Source organism: Argopecten irradians, chromosome 9 (genome assembly GCF_041381155.1).
Source record: "Argopecten irradians isolate NY chromosome 9, Ai_NY, whole genome shotgun sequence".
Lineage (NCBI taxonomy): Eukaryota > Metazoa > Mollusca > Bivalvia > Pectinida > Pectinidae > Argopecten > Argopecten irradians.
In genome coordinates, this window is record NC_091142.1 from 41323808 (window position 1) to 41344448 (window position 20641).

Consider the following 20641-nt stretch of genomic DNA (forward strand, 5'->3'; position numbering starts at 1 on the left):
GTCTGTCACTCATCAGGTTCTAACGTTATACCCATATGTCTGTCACTCATCAGGTTCTAACGTTATACCCATGTGTCTGTCACTCATCAGGTTCTAACGTTATACCCATATGTCTGTCACTCATCTGGTTCTAACGTTATACCCATATGTCTGTCACTCATCAGGTTCTAACGTTATACCCATGTGTCTGTCACTCATCAGGTTCTAACGTTATACCCATATGTCTGTCACTCATCAGGTTCTAACGTTATACCCATGTGTCTGTCACTCATCAGGTTCTAACGTTATACCCATATGTCTGTCACTCATCAGGTTCTAACGTTATACCCATATGTCTGTCACTCATCAGGTTCTAACGTTATACCCATGTGTCTGTCACTCATCAGGTTCTAACGTTATACCCATGTGTCTGTCACTCATCAGGTTCTAACGTTATACCCATATGTCTGTCACTCATCAGGTTCTAACGTTATACCCAAAATACCCATGTGTCTGTCACTCATCAGGTTCTAACGTTATACCCATATGTCTATCACTCATTAGGTTCTAACGTTATACCCATATGTCTGTCAGTCATCAGGTTCTAACGTTATACCCATGTGTCTGTCAGTCATCAGGTTCTAACGTTATACCCATATGTCTGTCACTCATCAGGTTCTAACGTTATACCCATATGTCTGTCACTCATCAGGTTCTAACGTTATGCCTTGCACAAGGGCCTTTCTGGGACTCCCCTTTGCAGGTAGGAGCTCAAGTCTGTTGTCTTAGTTATAGGTATTTTTAATTTCCTTTGTTCTGATTAATAGATATTGGCCAGACTTGTTTGTAAATCAAAAACCATTACTGATATCTTGTTATACATGAAACCATTACAAAATATCTGAATGTGGTATATTAGCCAAAATATTCATGAGCTGAATGTATAACATACATTTGATGACTTCACACAGTTCAATGTCATTGAAGTCACCTTCATATACATTATGGTCTAATCGTACCTTAGTAGTCTTTTTGTGCTGGTGTCATTTCTAAGATCAAACATTTGTTGTTTTATGTATTTGTTAACAACCATTGGTTGTAGCCAATGTGAAATATTTCGGTTTGATATACAAGGATGTATAAGGAAATTGTGTTTTCTATGCAGACATGCCAGAGATATCAAAGTTGTTTTATGTTATCGTCTGGGGGTACTTTTAAGTACATTTTGATAAGTAAAAGCTTGATTATAACATGATATATAAGGCTGGATATAAAATACACATTCCTTCTTTATCAGGGGATAAATCATGTGCTAGACAAACATAGGACCAAGTACATCCAACAGGAGCAGGCTATAGTGAGAGTTTAATACGATCATTGTCACTCAGCTGATGGAGTATGCTTCGATCTTTGGTTCAGTTGGTAGAACTGTAGATTAATTTTCACACCAGAGATCTGGGTTTGATCCATGGGCAGGGCACTCAACAGGAATATGTATTTTTCCCTGTTCTTAATTGGCAGTCAAGTAAATAACCTGCTGAAGGTGGCTTAATATAGAGTCTTGGGTTAAGATTTAGGAAATTTTAAATTAAGAAATACAAGGGGATGAAGCTGGTAGTGTTAAGGAGTAGATCGGTGTGGCTGGTACACATACATACAAATGTAGTGTTAGATATTCCCTTTTAAACTGCAAAATGTCTCTATCATACATTTAGATTTGTTGATATGCATGGTTTTGTGTTCTTAGGGGGGTTATTTTTCCCTTTGCATTGTGTTGTTCAATTCACACCAACGTACAGGATGTCATGAAATTGGTTGTTGTAGATAAATTTATATAGTTGATCAACAATCTCTTACTTTATTAGCCCACCATCGTCAGATGGTGGGCTATTCAAATCGCCGTGTCCATGGTCCGTGGTCCGTCGTCCGTCTGTAAACAATGCTTGTTATCACTATTTCTTAAAAACTGCAGCAGGGATTTTGTTCAAACTTCACATGGAGGGTCCCCTTGGTCCATATTTGTGCCATACAGATTTTGAGGCTGATCGGAAAAACAAGATGGCCGCCAGGCAGCCATCTTTGATTTTGGCAGTTGAAGTTTATTATCGATATTTCTTGAGAACCACTGAGGGGATTTTGTTCAAACTTCACATGAAGGTTACCCTTGGTCCCTAGTTGTGCCATACAGATTTTGAGGCTGATCGGAAAAACAAGATGGCCGCCAGGCAGCCATCTTTGATTTTGGCAGTTAAAGTTTGTTATCGATATTTCTTGAGAACTACTGAAGGGATTTTGTTCAAACTTCACGTGAAGGTTACCCTTGGTCCCTAGTTGTGCCATACAGATTTTGAGGCTGATCGGAAAAACAAGATGGCCGCCAGGCAGCCATCTTTGATTTTGGCAGTTGAAGTTTGTTATCGATATATTTCTTGAGAACTACTGAAGGGATTTTGTTCAAACTTCACATGGAGGTTACCCTTGGTCCCTAGTTGTGCCATACAGATTTTGAAGCTGATCAGAAAAAACAAGATGGCCACCAGGCAGCCATCTTCGATTTTGGCAGTTGAAGTTTGTTATTGATATTTCTTGAGAACTACCGAAGGGATTTTGTTCAAACTTCACATGAAGATTACCCTTGGTTCCTTAGTGTGCCATACAGATTTTGAGGCTGATCAGAAAAACAAGATGGCCGCCAGGCAGCCATCTTTGATTTTGGCAGTTGAAGTTTGTTATCGATATTTCTTGAGAACTACTGAAGGGATTTTGTTCAAACTTCACATGAAGGTTTCCCTTGGTCCCTAGTTGTGCCATACAGATTTTGAGGCAGATCGGAAAAACAAGATGGCCGCCAGGCAGCCATCTTTGATTTTGGCAGTTGAAGTTTGTTATCGATATTTCTTGAGAACCACTGAAGGAATTTTGTTCAAACTTCACATGGAGGTTACCCTTGGTCCCTATTTGTGCCATACAGATTTTGAGGCTGATAGGAAAAATAAGATGGCCGCCAGGCGGCCATCTTGGATTTTGATAGTTAAGGTTTGATATCCCTATTTCTCAAGAAGTGCTGAAGGGATCTTTCTCAAATTTAATATGTAGGTTCCCCTAGGACCCTTGTTGTGCATATTGCATTTTTGGACCAATCGGTGAACAAGATGGCCGCCAGGCCGCCATCTTGGATTTTGATAGTTAAAGTTTGTTATGGCTATTTCCCAAATAGTACTGAAGGGATCTGTCTCAAATTTCATATGTAGGTTCCGCTAGGGACCTAGTTGTGCATATTGCATTTTGGGACCGATTGGTCAACAAAATGGCGGCCAGGCAGCCATCTTGGATTTTGTTATTCAAAGTTTGTTATCGCTATTTCGCAGAAAGTACTGAAGGGATCTGTCTCAAAATTCATATATAGGTTCCCCTAGGGCCCTAGTTGTGCATATTGTGATTTGGGACTGATCGGTCAACAAAATTGCTGCCAGGCAGCCATCTTGGATTTTTATATTCAAAGTTTGTTATCGCTATTTCTAAGAAAGTATTGAATGGATCTTTCTCAAATTTCTCATGTAGGTTCCGATCCCCTAGGGCCCTAGTTGTGCATATTGTGTTTTGGGACCGATTGATCAACAAGATGGCCGCCAAGGAGTCTTCTTGGATTTTGATAGTTGAAGTTTGTTACCGCTATTTCTCAAAAGGTACTGACGCGATCTGTCTCAAATTTTATATGTAGTATGTTTGAAAAAGTTTAAAAAGTAGAGAAAAGATCCATCTTTCCTTTTTCAGATATAGATCATTCTTTGGTGGGCGCCAAGATCCCTCTGGGATCTCTTGTTACCAAAAATATGCAATACACCTTTTTTTAGTGGCAATATCAAAATATCTTCAGTTCAATATCAGACTGAATATAATGTGTCCTCAGATGAAGGTGTGTACACAGTCATATGGTATAATTATAATGATTGTTTCTGAGTGAACTAATATGTACTACTATTTCGTTAGAATATATAATGATTGTGAACATTTAGCTCATATACATATATAGAGAACACATATTATTAGCTTACAATACAAAGATTATTTTTGTGCAAGACTTCGAAAACCAAGAAGAGGAGGCCGTATTGAGTCATCTCTGCTTTCTGTCTTGAGCACCAAAATAAACCTGGTATAAAAATATAAACTTAATTTATTTTACATAAAAAATAAACTTAATTTTATTTTACATAAAAAATAAACTTAATTTTATTTTACATCGATTGAGAAACAAGTTATACAACTTATGTAAATTGCTCTTGATGGCCCAGATGTAAGGGCACGAGGGGTCTTTGTGTGGGAGGAAACCGGAGTGCCCGGAGAAAATCCACGTGATCTGGCAGGTGACCCCGACCTTTTCACGTCCATGCTGGGGATCGAACCCAGGCTGGCTAGGTGAAAGGCGAGCGGCTTATAAATCCACTACATCACCTGATCACCCACTACACCACACGATCAATAAACCTTTTATTGTAAGATACTAACTTTATTCTGTTTATCCTGCAACCATTTCCTTATAGATACATTCAAAACCAAAGAAAATTGTCGGTAATGCACCAGAGAAGATTCATATACATTAAACCAAATGAGAGTACTCCTTTTACTGCCGCGGGAAATAATATAGAAACATCTTTACAAACGGTCTCAGTAATTTCTGTTCAGAGTGTAATATTACTGAAACAACATGGAAATACTAAAAAACAATCATTACTCATCAAAGAACTATTTACACTTACACAGTAGTACCTTTGCCATGATAATGAGCCAAAAACAGACAACACCTTAATACAGGCGTATCCATATCGTGAAAATGACATCATTTTGGTGAATGTGACGTCATGTCTCGGAGGGACTGAATAATGTTTCATTGATTGTGGTTAGAACTGTACAATACATAGATCAATACTTATGGTAATTTTATTTTTTATTTTGTAGATTATGGACCTGTAACCATTAAGCGATGCAACGTTCACACAGCAAGACAAATCTACAACAACTTTTTGACAATGCCATCTACCATGGGAGATAACTCTAAAAAATGACACATTCCGCGATATCATCACCTTCTATAGACAATGTAGTTATGCTTCAACATAATGTACATTAATGACTATGGTCTGTATGTTAATGTACATTATCACAGAAATAAATGTAGATTCCAGATTTTTATGGGAAAGTTTTATCCACTTTGAATCTCAGTATTGTTTGTCTCAACATTGAACTGTTTTTGTCATGGCAAAGGATGAAATTGATGCTGAACTACCAGCACAGGAAGTGGCTAAAGGTTTCTATGCCAGATATGACCCTAAGGAACAACTTGGAAGGTAAGTGGAATATTTATCATATTAACATTAATTATATACATATGAAACAGTGACACACAAAAAAAATTCCTTTAGCCAAATACTGTCCAATACAAAATTTCATACAGTCAAACCTACTATTATGCATGTAGTATATTTATAGATAAAAACCATTTATTTTTCCCCATCATGATTAAAAGTGATCGGTTTTCGAGATTGTCTTTTCGAGTTGTGTCCTTGTAATCTTCCCTTAGGAGTAAACCATTAATGGCTATCATTTCTAGCCCAACAGTTGACAATGAATTTTTGCACAATATTGCCTATAACTAGTGGTCATAACATTTGAAGGACAAATAGAGTTGGCTAGTTGAGGAAGGAAGTTATAATGAGTATTTATTTATGTGTTTATTTATTCCTATCAAAGATGGAACTTACATTTAATCCTGAGCACCACATATGTGGAAAGAGTCACTCGACCTCACACCAAGCTCACAATCAGATGAGTAATGACAGTATTATGAGGACTGAGGTTTAAACTCACCACCGGACCCTGTTAGAGGACTGTGATGTCTAAACTCACCACCAAACTGTGTTAGAGGACTGTGAGGTGTAAACTCACCACCAGACCCTGTTAGAGGACTATGAGATCTAAACTCACCACCAGACCCTGTTAGGACTATGAGATCTAAACTCACCACCAGACCCTGTTAGAGGACTGTGAGGTCTAAACTTACCACCAAACTCTGTTAGAGGACTGTGAGGTCTAAACTTACCACCAGACCCTGTTAGAGGACTGTGAGGTGTAAACTCACCACCAGACCCTGTTAGAGGACTGTGAGGTGTAAACTCACCACCAGACCCTGTTAGAGGACTGTGAGGTGTAAACTCACCACCAGACCCTGTTAGAGGACTGTGAGGTGTAAACTTACCACCAAACTCTGTTAGAGGACTGTGAGGTCTAAACTGACCACCAGACCCTGTTAGAGGACTGTGTGGTCTAAACTCACCACCAGACCCTGTTAGAGGACTGTGAGGTGTAAACTCACCACCAGACCCTGTTAGAGGACTGTGAGGTGTAAACTCACCACCAGACCCTGTTAGAGGACTGTGAGGTGTAAACTCACCACCAGACCCTGTTAGAGGACTGTGAGGTCTAAACTTACCACCAGACCCTGTTAGAGGACTGTGAGGTGTAAACTCACCACCAGACCCTGTTAGAGGACTGTGAGGTGTAAACTCACCACCAGACCCTGTTAGAGGACTGTGAGGTGTAAACTCACCACTAGACTGTTAGAGGACTGTGAGGTGTAAACTCACCACCAGACCCTGTTAGAGGACTGTGAGGTGTAAACTGACCACCAGACCCTGTTAGAGGACTGTGAGGTGTAAACTGACCACCAGACCCTGTTAGAGGACTGTGAGGTGTAAACTTTACCACCAGACCCTGTTAGAGGACTGTGAGGTGTAAACTCACCACCAGACCCTGTTAGAGGACTGTGAGGTGTAAACTCACCACCATACCCTGTTAGAGGACTGTGAGGTGTAAACTTACCACCAGACCCTGTTAGAGGACTGTGAGGTGTAAACTCACCACCAGACCCTGTTAGAGGACTGTGAGGTGTAAACTCACCACCAGACCCTGTTAGAGGACTGTGAGGTGTAAACTCACCACCAGACCCTGTTAGAGGACTGTGAGGTCTAAACTCACCACCAGACCCTGTTAGAGGACTGTGAGGTGTAAACTCACCACCAAACTGTTAGAGGACTGTGAGGTGTAAACTCACCACCAGACCCTGTTAGAGGACTGTGAGGTGTAAACTCACCACCAGACCCTGTTAGAGGACTGTGAGGTGTAAACTCACCACCAGACCCTGTTAGAGGACTGTGTGAGGGTCTAAACTCACCACCAGACCCTGTTAGAGGACTGTGAGGTACACCAACCCTGTTAAACTGTGAGGTCTTAACTCACCACCAGACCCTGTTAGAGGACTGTGAGGTGTAAACTCACCACCAGACCCTGTTAGAGGACTGTGAGGTCTAAACTCACCACCAGACCCTGTTAGAGGACTGTGAGGTGTAAACTCACCACCAGACCCTGTTAGAGGACTGTGAGGTCTAAACTCACCACCAGACCCTGTTAGAGGACTGTGAGGTTAAACTCACCACCAGACCTGTTAGAGGACTGTGAGGTGTAAACTCACCACCAGACCCTGTTAGAGGACTGTGAGGTTAAACTCACCACCAGACCTGTTAGAGGACTGTGAGGTCTAAACTCACCACCAGACCCTGTTAGAGGACTGTGAGGTGTAAACTCACCACCAGACCCTGTTAGAGGACTGTGAGGTGTAAACTCACCACCAGACCCTGTTAGAGGACTGTGAGGTGTAAACTCACCACCAGACCCTGTTAGAGGACTGTGAGGTCTAAACTCACCACCAGACCCTGTTAGAGGACTGTGAGGTGTAAACTCACCACCAGACCCTGTTAGAGGACTGTGAGGTGTAAACTCACCACCAGACCCTGTTAGAGGACTGTGAGGTGTAAACTCACCACCAGACCCTGTTAGAGGACTGTGAGGTGTAAACTCACCACCAGACCCTGTTAGAGGACTGTGAGGTGTAAACTCACCACCAGACCCTGTTAGAGGACTGTGAGGTGTAAACTCACCACCAGACCCTGTTAGAGGACTGTGAGGTGTAAACTCACCACCAGACCCTGTTAGAGGACTGTGAGGTGTAAACTCACCACCATACCCTGTTAGAGGACTGTGAGGTCTTAACTCACCACCAGACCCTGTTAGAGGACTGTGAGGTGTAAACTCTCCACCAGACCCTGTTAGAGGACTGTGAGGTGTAAACTCACCACCAGACCCTGTTAGAGGACTGTGAGGTGTTAACTCACCACCAGACCCTGTTAGAGGACTGTGAGGTGTAAACTCACCACCAGACCCTGTTAGAGGACTGTGAGGTGTAAACTCACCACCAGACCCTGTTAGAGGACTGTGAGGTGTAAACTCACCACCAGACCCTGTTAGAGGACTGTGAGGTGTAAACTCACCACCAGACCCTGTTAGAGGACTGTGAGGTGTAAACTCACCACCAGACCCTGTTAGAGGACTGTGAGGTGTAAACTCACCACCAGACCCTGTTAGAGGACTGTGAGGTGTAAACTCACCACCAGACCCTGTTAGAGGACTGTGAGGTGTAAACTCACCACCAGACCCTGTTAGAGGACTGTGAGGTGTAAACTCACCACCAGACCCTGTTAGAGGACTGTGAGGTCTAAACTCACCACCAGACCCTGTTAGAGGACTGTGAGGTGTAAACTCACCACCAGACCCTGTTAGAGGACTGTGAGGTGTAAACTCACCACCAGACCCTGTTAGAGGACTGTGAGGTGTAAACTCACCACCAGACCCTGTTAGAGGACTGTGAGGTGTAAACTCACCACCAGACCCTGTTAGAGGACTGTGAGGTGTAAACTCACCACCAGACCCTGTTAGAGGACTGTTAGGTGTAAACTCACCACCAGACCCTGTTAGAGGACTGTGAGGTGTAAACTCACCACCAGACCCTGTTAGAGGACTGTTGAGTGTAAACTCACCACCAGACCCTGTTAGAGGACTGTGAGGTGTAAACTCACCACCAGACCCTGTTAGAGGACTGTGAGGTGTAAACTCACCACCAGACCCTGTTAGAGGACTGTGAGGTGTAAACTCACCACCAGACCCTGTTAGAGGACTGTGAGGTCTAAACTCACCACCAGACCCTGTTAGAGGACTGTGAGGTGTAAACTCACCACCAGACCCTGTTAGAGGACTGTGAGGTCTTAACTCACCACCAGACCCTGTTAGAGGACTGTGAGGTGTAAACTCACCACCAGACTCTGTTAGAGGACTGTGAGGTCTAAACTCACCACCAACCCTGTTAGAGGACTGTGAGGTGTAAACTCACCACCAGACCCTGTTAGAGGACTGTGAGGTGTAAACTCACCACCAGAACCCTGTTAGAGGACTGTTGAGGTGTAAACTCACCACCAGACCCTGTTAGAGGACTGTGAGGTGTAAACTCACCACCAGACCCTGTTAGAGGACTGTGAGGTGTAAACTCACCACCAGACCCTGTTAGAGGACTGTGAGGTGTAAACTCACCACCAGACCCTGTTAGAGGACTGTGAGGTGTAAACTCACCACCAGACCCTGTTAGAGGACTGTGAGGTGTAAACTCACCACCAGACCCTGTTAGAGGACTGTGAGGTGTAAACTCACCACCAGACCCTGTTAGAGGACTGTGAGGTTAAACTCACCACCTAGACCCTGTTAGAGGACTGTGAGGTGTAAACTCACCACCAGACCCTGTTAGAGGACTGTGAGGTGTAAAACTCACCACCAGACCCTGTTAGAGGACTGTGAGGTGTAAACTCACCACCAGACCCTGTTAGAGGACTGTGTGAGGTGTAAACTCACCACCAGACCCTGTTAGAGGACTGTGAGGTGTAAACTCACCACCAGACCCTGTTAGAGGACTGTGAGGTGTAAACTCTCACCAGACCCTGTTAGAGGACTGTGAGGTGTAAACTATCACCACCAGACCCTGTTAGAGGACTGTGAGGTGTAAACTCACCACCAGACCCTGTTAGAGGACTGTGAGGTCTAAACTCACCACCAGACCCTGTTAGAGGACTGTGAGGTGTAAACTCACCACCAGACCCTGTTAGAGGACTGTGAGGTCTTAAACTCACCACCAGACCCTGTTAGAGGACTGTGAGGTGTAAACTCACCACCAGACCCTGTTAGAGGACTGTGAGGTGTAAACTCACCACCAGACCCTGTTAGAGGACTGTGAGGTGTAAACTCACCACCAGACCCTGTTAGAGGACCCTACTTAGAGGACTGTGAGGTGTAAACTCACCACCAGACCCTGTTAGAGGACTGTGAGGTGTAAACTCACCACCAGACCCTGTTAGAGGACTGTGAGGTCTAAACTCACCACCAGACCCTGTTAGAGGACTGTGAGGTGTAAAACTCACCACCAGACCCTGTTAGAGGACTGTGAGGTGTAAAACTCACCACCAGACCCTGTTAGAGGACTGTGAGGTGTAAACTCACCACCAGACCCTGTTAGAGGACTGTGAGGTGTAAACTCACCACCAGACCCTGTTAGAGGACTGTGAGGTGTAAACTACCCACCCAGACCCTGTTAGAGGACTGTGAGGTGTAAACTCACCACCAGACCCTGTTAGAGGAGGACTGTGAGGACTGTGAGGTGTAAACTCACCACCAGACCCTGTTAGAGGACTGTGAGGTGTAAAACTCACCACCAGACCCTGTTAGAGGACTGTGAGGTGTAAACTCATCCACCAGACCTGTTAGAGGACTGTGAGGTGTAAACTCACCACCAGACCCTGTTAGAGGACTGTGAGGTGTAAACTCACCACCAGACCCTGTTAGAGGACTGTGAGGTGTTAAAACTCAGACCTGTTAGAGGACTGTGATGTGTAAACTCACCACCAGACCCTGTTAGAGGACTGTGAGGTGTAAACTCACCACCAGACCCTGTTAGAGGACTGTGAGGTGTAAACTATACCACCAGACCCTGTTAGAGGACTGTGAGGTGTAAACTCACCACCAGACCCTGTTAGAGGACTGTGAGGTGTAAACTCACCACCAGACCCTGTTAGAGGACTGTGAGGTGTAAACTCACCACCAGACCCTGTTAGAGGACTGTGAGGTCTAAACTTACCACTAGACTCTGTTAGAGGACTGTTAGGTGTAACTCACCACCAGACCCTGTTAGAGGACTGTGAGGTGTAAACTACCACCACCCCTGTGAGGTTAAACTCTGTTAGAGGACTGTGAGGTGTAAACTCACCACCAGACCCTGTTAGAGGACTGTGTGTTAAACTCACCACCAGACCCTGTTAAGGACTGTGAGGTTAACTCACCACCAGACCCTGTTAGAGGACTGTGAGGTTTTAAACTCTCCACCAGACTCTGTTAGAGGACTGTGATGTCTAAAACTTCATCACCAGACCCTGTTAGAGGACTGTGAGGTGTAAACTCACCACCATAGACCTGTTAGAGGACTGTGAGGTCTAAACTCACCACCAGACCCTGTTAGAGGACTGTGTGGTCTTAACTCGCCACCAGACCCTGTTAGAGGACTGTGTGGTCTAAACTCACCACCAGACCCTGTTAGAGGACTGTGAGGTGTAAACTCACCACCATACCCTGTTAGAGGACTGTGAGGTGTAAACTCACCACCATACCCTGTTAGAGGACTGTGACGTGTAAACTCACCACTAGACCCTGTTAGAGGACTGTGAGGTGTAAACTCACCATTATAATCTGTTAGAGGACTGTGAGGTGTAAACTCACCACCAGACCCTGTTAGAGGACTGTGAGGTGTAAACTCACCACCAGACCCTATTAGAGGACTGTGAGGTCTAAACTCACCACCAGACCCTGTTAGAGGACTGTGAGGTGTTAACTCACCACCAGACCCTGTTAGAGGACTGTGAGGTGTAAACTCACCACCAGACCCTGTTAGAGGACTGTGAGGTGTAAACTCACCACCAGACCCTGTTAGAGGACTGTGAGGTCTAAACTCACCACCAGACCCTGTTAGAGGACTGTGAGGTGTAAACTCACCACCATACTCTGTTAGAGGACTGTGAGGTGTAAACTCACCACCATACTCTGTTAGAGGACTGTGAGGTGTTAACTCTCCACTAGACCCTGTTAGAGGATTGTGAGGTGTAAACTTACCACCGGACCCTGTTAGAGGACTGTGAGGTGTAAACTCACCATTATAATCTGTTAGAGGACTGTAAGGTGTAAACTCACCATTATAATCTGTTAGAGGACTGTGAGGTGTAAACTCACCACCAAACTCTGTTAGAGGACTGTGAGGTGTAAACTCACCACCAGACTCTGTTTAAAGGACTGTGAGGTGTAAACTGACCACCAGTTGGCAAGGGAAGAGATACTGGCTTAGAAAATCATTATGTGCTAACGTCAACATGCCTTCTCGCAGATATGTGCGTTTTTGACGGAGGTCAGATGGTATAGCCAGAGATTTTGAGTGCCTCGCTCCCCGAATACGCCGATTACTTTCACGAGGAGGAAATGGTTGTGGAAACAGCTGGCGTCTGTTGATCTTGGCACCAAACCCGTGTTGTTGGAGAATTCCGACACAACAGCATTGATAGCAAGCAACAATCTGTACGGTGCTAGTGACTAGTGTAATAAGTGAAAGTGAAAGTGTTTGAAACAGTACAAGAGAAATACAACAAAACTGAGAAAGTGCGCCGCCATAAATCCCGCAGACGGTGGGTTACACTATGGTTGGATAAAGGACACCACCATGGAGAAGAAATATAAAAGTCCTAAATAACTGTGACAACTGTTAGCAAAAATTAAACCAAGAAACTATGGATCAAATTCCACCTGGAACGAGGTCTCAGGACATTAAGTTACAAAAGATGCTCTGTCAAAAAAGATCCATTGTAGGGAACATTGCTAATAACCATTTTGGGACGTGGCACAAAAAACTGTCAGATCAGATGTGATATTTTTCCGATTGTACAGACAGTTTCAAGTATCATCAACTAATCACAAATAACGTGTCTCGTCGAAGGGAGATCACAAAAGACTTAAAAGACGAATACAAGTTTGTGTTCCACAAGTTGGGATGAACCAAATTTTTGTTTGGGGAATGTACTTGCTGTACAAAACCTCACACACTAATAAGGTCACGAACAGGCTCATCCAAGTCATTGGCGAGGGAAGACTACCATGGGTTTCATGGCCGAGGCAAGTAGAGGCCGGTACACCCCAAATCCCATCTGGGAAGGAATTTTAACATGCGGTAAGGTCGTGGATAGAGAGGTTTTAGGCAGAGGCGGCGCTTCCAGTCTCCCTCATACCCCATTCCCTCTGCCCATTCACATGTCCCTTACCTCCCCTGCACACCAATCTACCGCCCACTCCAGATTGTCAGTGATCATAAAACCATGACATAGAGAGTGAACTGTAGATAAAACAACAGGCTAGAGAAAACATGTGTATCAATTGGTGGTTGACTAAAAGATTTTATTGTAAGTTGGGAAACCATAACACAAGATCCATGGATATTAAACAGTGCTGGGGGCTGAAATAGAGTTTATTAGGATACCTGTGCAGAATAGCCCTGTCGTGTGAAAACAAATTTAATAATAAATGAACAAGTTTACGCGGATAGAATTTTGAAAAAGTGCGAGGCATATGTCTCCTTTCTTTGTGTGCTGCGTCCACTGGGACATCTGAATGATTCTAAATTTTGATAGGAATTAAAATGAAGAGGGTGGGATGGGATAGTTTCCAGTCAGTAGTGATCTTTCTTAGTAACTAATGGGCTCTGATAGATCTAAGGGTATGCTTACTACACTGTTCTATTGCATCACACCATCAGAATTATATTTTAATTTTCCTGGAAAGGGCTGCTTTATCAATTCACCTGTATGCCTAATGGTTTGGCGTGTGCCCCTCGCTATTTTACTAAAATTATGAAGCCAGTGTTTTCTCGTGAAGGGGATATATTTCAAGCAGGAGTTACATTGATGATGGGTTCTTGATGGGAGAGACCTCACATAGAGAACATAGTTTGAGACATCAACTCTTTAAAATCTCTTGGGCTTATAAATTCATGATGGAAATCTGTGATCAACCATAGCAGAGGCTTACTCTGTAGGGTTTATCATTGATACTTTTGATATGACTATAGCATTATCAAGTTGAGAAAATTGACGGATTTATCTACTGATGCAAAATATGTTTTATACTGGATATCGTAGATTACTATTATCGAGGTAGCTCGACTGATAGGTCTGGTTATCCGCCCCTACCTGCAACAGACAGGGAGCTCTGTATTATAGAACCCTAGAACAGGGTAAACTTAGCTGCATTGAAAAGTATCTAAAGATAATGTTTTGCTGACTGTATCCATGGGCCCTTTGTAAATTAATTGGGGGTGTGGCTGAAGTTGAGCCACTATGTGTCGGCCGAGCTAAAGGATAGGGGTCTGATGTTTGGTTTGTCAAGTGGGATGCTGTTTAATCTTGGTGGGGGGGGTGGAGGGAGACAATAACATGGAGGTAGATGGGAACACAATATGAAAAGAGGTTGCACATAAAATTGTTTAGAATTAAAAGGCTGCATACACTACTCAAGGCTTTTTGTAGTGAATGTCTCTAATAAGCATATCCAACTAGAAAGAATTGGATATATACAGCAGTAGCATATGTGAACATAAAGGGGGAAGTAAAATCAGAGGTGTGTAATGGAATTAGCAAAACTATTTGGGAATGGTGTTTTCTAACAGCACACTCATATATGGGCATATCAAATGTAGATGTGATAAAAAATCACGTTGTTTTGAGGATCAGACTGAGTGGCTGTTAGATAGAAAATTATTATGAAAATGACGCAGAGTTATTTGGTTATACCAGATATTGACGTGTTTGCTTGATTAAATTATCAAGTTGACTGGAGGCGGGATCCAGACGGCTATTACGTAAATGCTTTCTCTGTTTCTTGGAAACAATATGATTTATGTTATATGTTTTCTCCTTTCAGCCTCAAGCTTAAGAAGTTAAGTCAGGAGGAAGCAGACGGGGGGTGGGTTTGAATTTGTGTGTAGCGCATGGACAACAATGTTGGTTCCCCAAGTACTTCATGTGTTGAGCTCCCCTGTTAGAGGACTGTGAGGCTAAATTTTCCTCACTGGCAAACTAAAGAATTTACCACCAGAACCCTGACCCTGTTAGAGGAACTTCTGCCCTTGGCCAGCTGGCATCTGATGCCTGTAAAGTATAGATTTGCCAGCAGATGCGGAGTATAGTGGGAATGTTTCTTTTCAAATTTTGCTGTATTCATGTTAATGTTTTCTGTTTGTTTCCTGAAAAAAGAAAAGAAAAATTCTTTAAAGAGATACATGTTATTAAATTTCATATATATGTTACACTCATTTCTTTTGGTTAGTTCTTTGAGGTTATTTTTCCATAGACTGAATGATTTGTATGTCAGAGTGTTTTAAATATAAAGTCATTTAAACCGCGGAGAAGAATTTTAAAAGTGGCGCAGCCATTGGTCAAACTGAATTATTAACCCCAAAAGATATTGAAAATACTGCTTAAAAGGGATTAAAGGTGTTCTTTTTCCCACAAATAAAATAGTCCATGCCCTTGATATTATCGGGAATCAAAATACCTGTCTTTGTTTTGATGTTTCAGTTACTGAATTATCTCCCCTTATTAATTAGTTTAATGTTTTGTATATTTTATGATTTTGTAACAAACCAAAATTAGAATATCAAATTTTGTAAATAAATTTAAGGTTTTGGAAACTGTTATCCAGTTCCAATCATATATATTGGTGCAGATTATGTGTCATGTGATTGTGTTTCCATCAGATCTCATTCTACTAGCTAGTCCATATGTTTTGCATTTTTTGTAATGTTTCATACCGCATGGTAATAAACGTGAGGTATTATCACTGGGTCAGTAGGATGTCCCTGTTATAGTACAGTATGTAACGACCAATCGGCAGCTTTCGTCACGTAAGCAAGGTGCATACTATCACATATAGTTCAAAGCTTCACTGTTTGTCAAGAAAATCTGTCATAGCATTAAAAGTGTCACTGTGTCAAGTGATTTACTTTTTTGGTTGTATAATATGGCCTACTGAATATTTATAACCCCAATGTACTGAGTTGGTATGTTGTATGTTACTATATTTAAACCTCAGAAGCACATGGAGGAAAACGTGACTGGCAGAGTTTAAGAGGTCAACTCATGAATACAGATACTGATTCAGCATTGATTTGTTTCCATTCCTCAATTCAGTAGGATTTTAAATGGAAGGATCAGTTTTATTTGAGTTAAATATCTAGTCAATAAAACCGATGTCTATTGGTTTTATAAAGGGAAGATTTGACCATTTGCTTTCTAAGTGGGCGGAGCTAGAGACTTCGTAGGTTACGCAAGCTTAGGTCACAGGCTAGGTCAATGTGACATGTGGGATGCCTACTTTACTCTTTACACTTGTTAATGTCTGTAGGGGTGTAATGCTATCAGTATAAAGAACTTCTTTGGTCGGGCCATAGGGATAGTTTTTTGAGGTGCCAGGCCGGAGTTCCAAGACCTATATATACATATTGTATAGGCTCTTGATTGTTTCTCTATGTTTGTATAGGACAAAGAGAAAACTGTGTATTATAATACAGATCTATATTTACATTTATGTAGATATAGTTATTGATTGTGTCCGTGGCATATGTATATATATATAGACTGAGTGACTTAAGCTTTGGTTCTATATCTATACACTAAAGTCATGATGAGTTCATCATTCCACTAGATATAGCCAGTGTGTGTACTAAACTGACCACAACAGACTGACCAGCTGACCACTAGACTGTTGTTGTTGTTGTTGATATTCTCTTGGGTGTGTTGTTGAGGTTAAAGGAATCAATAATACACATAGACAACTTAACACATTACTGTTTAAACCAATACAGGAGAGACGCTGATGTGTGATAGAGCTCTACTATACCACACCTATATAACTGATGTCTACCCTGGATCATAGTGGATGTGAATTCAGGGTCACTGGGATGTTGTACTAATATTGAAAGATAGCTATGGATTGTAAACATCTTTATCAAAGTTTACCTCTGTGAAATAGCTGTGTAAGTTAGTGTTTTGAACTTTTGGATAGAATTGGATCGTGAACACAAGCAATCAATGGTTTGTTTTGGATACTTTATAAACTTATTTTTTTGTTTCATGAACTATTACGGGCTGTAATTTCAGTGATCAAAGCTGTAACCAATACCGTGAAGTTTTTATCTTTATTTATATGAACAACAACCGGATCTAAGAGATTCATATGTACATTGAAGAGACGAACAAGGATTTGTATTTCTCCAGCTCAACTTAATCTTTACCGTAATCCTTATAATGGCAGTTTCCATTACACCTAGGGTTAGGCAGATTTAGGTGACATGGAGGCCTATAATAGATTGATCTAGATCAAGTAGAACTAAATACTGTATTCTAGCCTTATCATGGGGAGGCACAACGAATCCCCGTTTTCTGTTACCTCAGACAGTGACAATAATAATGTACTGATGCTGACGGGGTCCTTCAGGGACAGAACTGCCCTGATCAAGGGTAATTGTGTCAAATGCAGCCACTGTGGCACTGTCCACGGTATCATTGGTCGGCGAGCCAAGAGTGAGAAACATAAGTACCAACAGGAAAAACTTGACAATGGACAGGATGCCTTGGTGGAAGTGGACAAAGTGTATCGGAAAGAACAGAACAACAACTCGGATGGCCCACGTGTGATTCAGACAAAATGTTTGTCACATAGCTGTCAAGACTTAAAGGATCAGATATCTAGAGAACTTCCTTCAGTGACAAAATCCAAAAATGAACAAAATATTAAAGTGACATCTTCCCAGGTGAATAATGGTGTAGAGTGTTTTGGTCTGAGTACAGAGGAACGGTACGTTGAGGTGTTCCAAACAAATAACGGGACATCCAAGTTTGCTTTGGGCAGTATATGTGGAGTGTAAGTATATTATACCAAATATGGTTAGGGCTGATTGAAAGAAAAACATGTATGGGTGATAGCTGTAAGTTTAGGGCTCAGTCATCAATTTCATTGATTTTAAAGATAAACGTCTGGGTGATAGCTGTAAGTTTAGGGCTCAGAAAAGTCTATGGGTGCTTGCTGCAATTACTGCTAGGGATTGCTGAGGTATTCTTTATAAGTATATATGTATGATCGGGCACTATTGTCTACCTCTGATATATCTCACTGTATGTCACTAAGAACCACAGTGTGATTTAACTTTTGTTTGGTGGTTCTCCTGTTTACTTTGAAGTCAACTTATAAAAGTTTTGAAGATTTTAAAATCTTTAGCAAAGTTCTATAATTTAATAATTTAATACAGGTGTTATGTTGCATGGTGTTTGTCTGAAAATCTTAAGATGTTTACAAACATTTTCTTTAGATGTTTACAAACATTTACAAAGGATAGGTCCAGCTAATGTTTGTATATAATCTAGTTGGACCACAATGTTGTACCCTAAAAACAAATGTGCTACATCAATGTTCTGTACTTTATGTTATACCGAAGGTGTTACTGTGGGTCTATGGGTATATCATATACCAGACGTTTTGTTTAGCATTGTGATGGCGTAACACACTCATCATATAGGTAACCTGTCTGTTGCTATGACGTCGGTCAATCCTACTTCAGTAGTAACAAACAAACAGCATAAGAAACTCATGGAATATATGTTTACCTTTATCTGTATAGAATTACGATCTGATGTAATGGTTAACACCATAAGAACAATGGTATATCTATATTTAAAGCTGATGTAAAATATCAATTGAGTGTAACTCAAAACACAAAGCCTTTGTCTATGTGATTTACCTACATTAATATCAGTATGTAAGTATTGAAAGCTGGTCTAATCTTTAAAAATAATTTCAAAATGCCAATGCAGGTTTGTGCTGGGATAAATAGGTTCTGTTGATTCTCAGAGAAGATGGGCTGGAACTGTATAATTTGAATAAACTTTCAGAAAAATGTGGGATCCCTTTTCAATTTCTGTGCTTAAAAAGGATATGAGGACTGTCTAAATGCAAATCATGAAATTCTTTGTCATTCTACTAATTATGATTAATGGTGATGAGGATCAATTAATGATATTCCCGTGGAAGAATTATCTTAAAAAATGAGAATCATGTAGAGAATGCATTGTAAGGTTTGTGATCAGAGTCTTGTTCTTATTTCATGTAATAATGTGTCATCATGAATGAACTTGGAAACTTGCCAGCTGGTAAATAATGGGAGTATATATCTGAACTTGAACTTGGTTTATATAACAAGCGCAGAATGTGGGTCAGGAATTTATCTGATGTCTTTTAAAGTCGGGGAGGGCAAGTTATGTAGGTCATGTGAAATTCAATCTTGAATGTAATGTTTTTATTATGTAAATCTCATCATAGTTAGATTAAAGATTAGAGTGAAACAGTATCGGCACCAAAAGTCTATAATGTTGATTAACACCCCCAAGTTTATACCACCAGACTTCACCAGATTTCAGAGCCAAGCAGTTGTTACGTTTATGTTTTGATTTGATGACCTAGATACAGGCAAGCCAACTAGGGTGTGAGCGAATCCTTCCATCTGATTGGCTAGTCCATCATCGTCACATGTGGGTGTGTTCGTACTTCTCTACTGCATAAATACTCGGTCAGCTACGAGAGCTAACCCTAAGTAACAGATCGATTCACTTCTGTCTACACTGAATATTGACATCAATAAATAAACCAATTAAGCTTGATTAACATTCAATTAACATGTTATGGTAATTATGGAAGAAAAAACATTTTTGAAAAACCTGAGATTTTGGACAAATTAATGATTGAATTTACATTAGTAAAAAACTCAGTTACATTTACAATCAAACTTGTCTATAAAGAAAACCAGATGGACATAACAAAAAATATCCTTTTTAGACAGAGGTCAATTATAAATTGCAACAAATGGGGTTGATGGCTCTGTCCTTTACAGACACAGGGATCTCTCTTAGTTTTTTAATAGATGGTTGAAAATTGATAATAGGTGGTTGAGGGTCGCAGGCCCTTGTGGTGGCCAATATTTATTTCTGACAACAATATTCGGTTGTAAACAAATAATAGATGGCTGTTTTTACCGACAACCGTCTTTTAACGAGAACCTGCAGACAGGTGTCCTTTCTAAATAAATCAATAACGGTTACAATGTAAATTGTACCAAATGGGTTTGACAAGTTTGTCTTTTACAGACAGGTGTGCTTTACGTAGAGGTTCATGTAATGTATGTGGGAATTTTTTTTTAATAAAAAGAGGTTATAAAATAAGGACCCGGCCCACATCAGATGTGAGGGCTCTGTCGTAATCACATTGTCTTATAAAATATCTGTCCAAAATTGGTTTCCAGAAAAATCAGAAGCCAGTAAATATAGGCATTATTTTGGAATGGTATATATACATGGTAAATAATAACTTAAGTTACCAGTGAATCTAGGTGTTAATTTTTTGTTGAGAATCTTGACCCGATTACAGGCGAGAAATCAGTTTCAATGAAAAGTGTCAGTGAGGACAGTGAATAGAATCATGATAATCTGAGAGGGGTCAATCATTTCTGTGTCAGATTACTTCAGTGGGTCCACTTCTGACCAACAGACAGTTTAATTTCTTTTTTGATTGTATTATACCCAGGTATTACAGAAAAGCT

The 20641-nt window shown here is 41.3% G+C and overlaps 1 protein-coding gene across 2 annotated transcripts in view; it reads left to right on the top strand.

Moving 5' to 3' along the window:
• LOC138332360 (phosphorylase b kinase gamma catalytic chain, skeletal muscle/heart isoform-like) overlaps positions 1–20641 on the top strand; it is a 49693-nt gene that overhangs the window by 5849 nt on the left and 23203 nt on the right. Inside the window, exon 2 of one of the 2 annotated variants that reach the window (XM_069280441.1) lies at positions 4936–5324. In XM_069280441.1, the coding sequence (XP_069136542.1) occupies positions 5233–5324 (92 nt within the window). In that variant the 5' untranslated portion in view covers positions 4936–5232. Of the gene's footprint in view, positions 1–4935; positions 5325–16416; positions 17917–20641 lie in introns of those variants that run through there. The other variant, XM_069280440.1, reaches the window with a different exon arrangement.